The sequence below is a fragment of the Agelaius tricolor genome, unplaced genomic scaffold, assembly GCF_023055355.1.
Source record: "Agelaius tricolor isolate 1412-34295 unplaced genomic scaffold, bAgeTri1.0.p SCAF_7, whole genome shotgun sequence".
NCBI lineage: Eukaryota > Metazoa > Chordata > Aves > Passeriformes > Icteridae > Agelaius > Agelaius tricolor.
This window is the reverse complement of record NW_027269267.1, coordinates 46,535,397-46,540,496: the sequence shown is the minus strand read 5'-3', so window position 1 is coordinate 46,540,496 and position 5,100 is coordinate 46,535,397. Positions and strand designations below refer to the sequence as shown.

General features: G+C 41.3%; 1 protein-coding gene across 2 annotated transcripts in view; it reads left to right on the top strand.

Annotated features, from left to right (window-relative positions):
• Positions 1-5,100, top strand: part of PIBF1 (progesterone immunomodulatory binding factor 1) — a 106,387-nt gene that overhangs the window by 440 nt on the left and 100,847 nt on the right. The window contains exons 1-4 of one of the 2 annotated variants that reach the window (XM_071431084.1): positions 88-372; positions 1,181-1,496; positions 2,302-2,402; positions 4,145-4,343. In XM_071431084.1, coding sequence (XP_071287185.1) covers positions 1,245-1,496; positions 2,302-2,402; positions 4,145-4,343 — 552 coding nt within the window. In that variant the 5' untranslated portion in view covers positions 88-372; positions 1,181-1,244. Of the gene's footprint in view, positions 1-87; positions 373-1,180; positions 1,497-2,301; positions 2,403-4,144; positions 4,344-5,100 lie in introns of those variants that run through there. The other variant, XM_071431085.1, reaches the window with a different exon arrangement.

Below are 5,100 nucleotides of genomic sequence, written 5' to 3'. Positions count from 1 at the left end.
GCCCCGGTCGCCGCGGTGATGGCGTGGCGCGCGGCCCCGCCCCCGCCGCGCTGAGGGGAGGCGGAAGCGCGCCCGCGCGTGCAGTGCCGCCGCTGCCCGGGGTGTGTGGGACCGACCCCAGGAGCGGCCCAGCCCGGGCTGCTGCTCCCCAACCCCGCCGCTGCCGAGTTATCGCTGGGGCACCTGCCCGCTGCCTTCCACAGCTCCGGGCATCCTGCGGGACCAACACTATTCCCTCTTCCCGAGCTGCCCCCGGCTGCCGGGGGGAAGGAAGGCGGTGGTGGCGCCCCCGGGAGGGCAGCCCGGCTGTCGCTGGCCCGGGCTCCGAGCGCGGCGTCTCCTCTCCCTGCTGGGCTCTGAGCAGCGCCGTCTGTAAGTAGCGCCGTGGTCTGTGCCAGGTGGTTGTAAAAGCCCGGGTGGCTGCTGGCTCAAGCAGCCTGGGAAGCACAATGCTGCTGCTGCTGAGAAGGCGAAGGCCGGCGAGGTTTGGAAGGAGCTCGTAGCTAGGTCGGGCCCGGGCTCTCCTCCCAGGCACCCAGCCGTAGGATAAGAGGACAAAGCCTCAAGCTGCTCCAGGGGAGTGTAAGGCTGGACATTAGGTGGATTTTCTAAACGCGGTGATTAGGCATTAGAATGCACTGCCAAGGGAGGTGGTGGAGTCACCATCTCTGGAAGTGCTTAAGGAAAGACTGAACGTGGCACTGAGTACCATGGTGGAGTTGAGGGGATTGTACCTACAAGTCATAGGTTGGACACGATGATCTCGGAGGTCGTTTCCAACCTATAGGATTCTGTGATCAAGGTATTCCTTTATCATTTTCTCCAGTAAGTCGTGTTATGCCTCTTATAGGGCACTGTATATGCCTAATAGGCTCCGGGAGTTTCAGTGCATGTGGTTTTGACAACGTGCATATCTATCTTTAACTATAGCAACATGCTAGTAAGCTAGATTCACATTGGTATTTACACTGCTATTCGGGTTATTGCAGTCAAAACGCTTGATAATGATTGTTCATGAAGAGGGTCCTCAGGCAGCAGCCCTCCTGACCTTCTCAAAGTGTTTTTCTTGGGTGAAAAAAAGAAGTTCATATGCTACTGAGAAGCACTACTTGCTTAGTGGTCTAATGTGGTGGTTAGTTTTTCATAATGACACTTCATTTAATTGTTTTGTTTCCTGCAGTTGATTCTTCAGGAGGCTCATCTCAAAGAATAGCTTAAAAAAGCTTTGTAAATAGTGGGAGAAAATGTCACATAAAAGCTCTAAGGTAATCAAGAAAGTAAACGTTTCTAGCTCCTTGGAATCTGAGGATATCAGCTTGGAAACCACAGTACCAACCGATGATGTTTCTTCCTCTGAAGAGAGAGAAGGTACTGTAAAAATCACTAAGCAGCTGATTGAACGGAAGGAGTTGCTCCATAATCTTCAGCTGCTGAAAATAGAATTATCGCAAAAAAACTTGATGATTGACAACTTGAAAGTTGAATATCTGACCAAGGTAAGTAGTCTTTCTCCTTTCATTATATAATCTTTTTTTTTGATTTTGGTGCTTTTAGAGTATGATAGAAACTTCTGAAAAGAATTTATTTGAATGAAATGATGGAGATCTACTTAGTTGGATTGGGGATTTTCTTGGTGTGTTCTGGGTTCTTTTATGAGAAGAAAGGGAAACAAAGATATAGAAAGCTTCACTGACTTTAAGTCATTTTACTTAGAGGTAAGGGAGGATTTAATTAGTTTTACCTTTCCTAAACACAAAGGAAAAACACCTGTTTTCTTTCAGAAATTATGAATTTTGTCACTCCTGTTAGTAGCATAGCAGGGCTTTGAACCTCAACTTGTGGAGTACTAGAAAAGGTGATCTGAATACTCTTCAGTGCTTTGTTAATGAAGATGCTAACAGTAGATTCTGTTGTGTACAGCTTGCACGAAGATGCATGAAATTCAGAAAGGTGTAAAAACATTGCCACATTTGTGTGCAGTTCATTTTTACATCATACTATATGCCAACTGCTTTTTATTGGCTTTCTACTCAGAATTTAAGCCTAACTTGAAATTAGTTGAACAAATAGCCATTTAGGAACTAAGCCCTTTTTTTATTTTTAGATCACTGGGACAAAGTCCATATCATATTCTGAAGCCCTAGTGTATTTAGAGGTCTTGTTAGACAGCCATTATTGCACTGCCCACAGCATTGGGATCTTCATATTTTTTTTCAACTTGTTCTTTTTGCAAAATAATTTTAAAAAAATTATTATGGTAACTTATTTTGTTTTATACTCACTCACATTCTTTATATTTAGATTGAGGAGCTAGAGGAGAAGCTTAATGATGCAATCCATCAAAAGCAGCTGTTGTCTTTACGACTGGATAGTCAGTTGGCATTACAGCAAGAAGATGCCAGGTATGGGGGAAGTACAATTAAGAACTTCATCTTTAACAAATTTGTGAATTAATTTGAGTTTGTGTAAATAAGTTAGAAACAGATAATTACTAGATGCAGGAATAGGATTTCTTTTGCAGATTACATTAGTGTTTTAATTCTGAAATTGAATTTACATATTTAATTTAGATATAAGTAAATTAGAAATCAATTCTCAGTAGCTGAATTTTGTAGGCTTGGTTTTATTTTACCTAAATTCAAAATTTAGTAGGAAGAGGTAGTGAAAGTGTTCTTAAAACCAATCAAGAGCAAAATGACTAGGCAGAGGTGACAGACTTTCCATCAGTTTAAACAGAATTTTTAATAAATGCAGCATAGAAGACTTGGGAAAGGTAAGTGTGTAATGTTTGGCTTTTCCCATTAGTACTTCCTATTTGTCAGAAATGCTTTCAGCTGACGATGTAGAAACTCACTTTCCATGTTGTTCTGAAATATTTGGAGTTAACCTGAAAAATAGACTGGCTATCAGGCTTCTCCAAACCACTTTGTCAGTTACATGTGAAGTGTGAATTTCCACATCTGTGAAAGAAGAGCATTACTTACATAGTCTCATGTTAAAGCAGAGCTTACAGGATGTGACTACTTCCAAGTCCTATTCTGTAGTGAGGCTAGAACAGATATAGGGATGCGGAGCCAGACCTGAGAGTAGTTCCAGCAAAGTCTTTCAACTGAGAGCAGCTTATGGTCAGAAAAACGTTTGTCACTCTGTATGCTTAGATGCACCAGAGGGGAATATTTTTATGCTGGCCATACCTGAGTTATCTAAGGAGTGCTCAGTAAAAAGGTACTGATGTGCAAGCTGTTATTAATAGGCATAAAAAAGTTAAACTACTTTTCCCATCTTTTCATTAGTTTTTTTTGTCAGTCTTCTACTTAACTTTTCATCCTCACTTAATAGAATTGTACTCACCATGGAGTGTGACCTCGCATGATTCCTTTGATGACCTCAGACTTCCTGTTACCTGTACCCTGCCAGTGGGATAGATATTGCCTTGTAGTACTAACTGGTATTTTTCTATTCCTTTTTAAGTAATGCAGAAATGACCATGTTTTCAAGAGTTGTAGCTAAAAATAAAAAAAAAAAAAGTAGTTGCCTTTGATTTAAAGAAAATAAACACGTCTAAACATCATGAACTGATAAGCAGTTTCTCTTGCTGTATAAAACCTTATCACTGATGATAATAGAAGTATAGTGTTGTAAGGTTGCTTGTTCTATTTTAGTAGTGGTTGTTTTGTTGCTGTTTGGTTGGTTTTTTAATAAAGGACTCCGACTTTGTATATTACAGTGGTTAGAAAATTAAGGGATGGTATGACTGTGCCTGTGTTGAAACTTGGTAAGACCCAAGTTCAAGGGATTTCCCAACTCCTTGGGGTTTGTGTGGAAAAAGATTCTACTTTTTCATGGTTTTAAGCTTTTAATTCGTAAATTAAGTTTAGTTTGTAAATTCAAGTCAGCATATGTGGAGATTGTCTATCCTCAGACTCAGCTTTGTGTTTTCAATGACTATAAATTTCCTGGATTTTTATATATACTGTATCTGATATGACTGTTTAACCATGGTGATATACATTCTGGCACTAATTACCCAATCTTTGTAAATTTTTCCCTCTACAAAATGAGCAGAACTCCCTTCTTTGCCAGGGTCTTGTGAAGCTTTGTCACTTGTGTTACTCATTACCTGATATCTTCTGTTTTCTTGAAGGAAACATCAGGCTCTAATGAAGCAAGAAATGGAAACTATTTTATTGAGACAGAAGCAACTGGAGGAAACAAATTATCAGTTGAGAGAGAGGGCAGGAGATATCCGTCATAGCTTGAGAGACTTGGAATTAACAGATGAATGCTATGAGAAGCTAAAGTCTCTTCCTGAAGATCAGCTTTCTATCCCTGAATATGTTTCAGTAAGTATTGGGTTTTGCACTGCTTTAAAATATAACCTGTATCTTGGATCTGGTCTGGGACAGAGTTGACTTTCTTCTTAGCAGTCTGAATCTTGCTGTGCTTTGCACTGGGGGCTGAAACAGTGTTTTGGCTATTGCTGGACGTGCTTGCACCACATCAAGGCTTCCCTTTTTCCCCATTCTGTCCCCCCCTGCCCCAGCAAGCTATGAATGGTCAGGAGATTGATAGGGGACACAGCTGGACAGCTGACTCAAATTGGCCAAGGTAATATTCCATACCATAAAATGTCATAGCAGCATAAATAGGAGGTATAGGAACAAAGAGAACGTGGGGGGAGTGGGGTGGTTATTACTCAGGGACTGGCTGGTTATCAGTTTTGATCAGTTTCCCCAGTTTCTGGGAGGTGATGAGTTCTTTTCTTTTTAAGCTCATCTCTCTCTCCTTCAGTAATTGTTTAGAAAACTTGACACCTGAGTTTTCTTGCTTTTGTTTCATTCTTCTCACTTTCTCCTCTCTATATATAGGCTGCTGGGCAGGCTCAACCCATCCCAAGCTGTAAATTATGGTGGGTTGTGGTTTTTTAATCTCCAACTAGAAATAAAGGACCTTCAGAGGGAGATGTGTTTCTGGATCAGTCTGTTAGGACTGGGTTCCAGTAAAGAGAGGAACCTTTTAATCCCTGAGTCTGATGTCTTGAAAGAGAGTAGAACTGCTGACATATTTTAAGGAGGTTAAGTAGATGGCATGTTACACTTA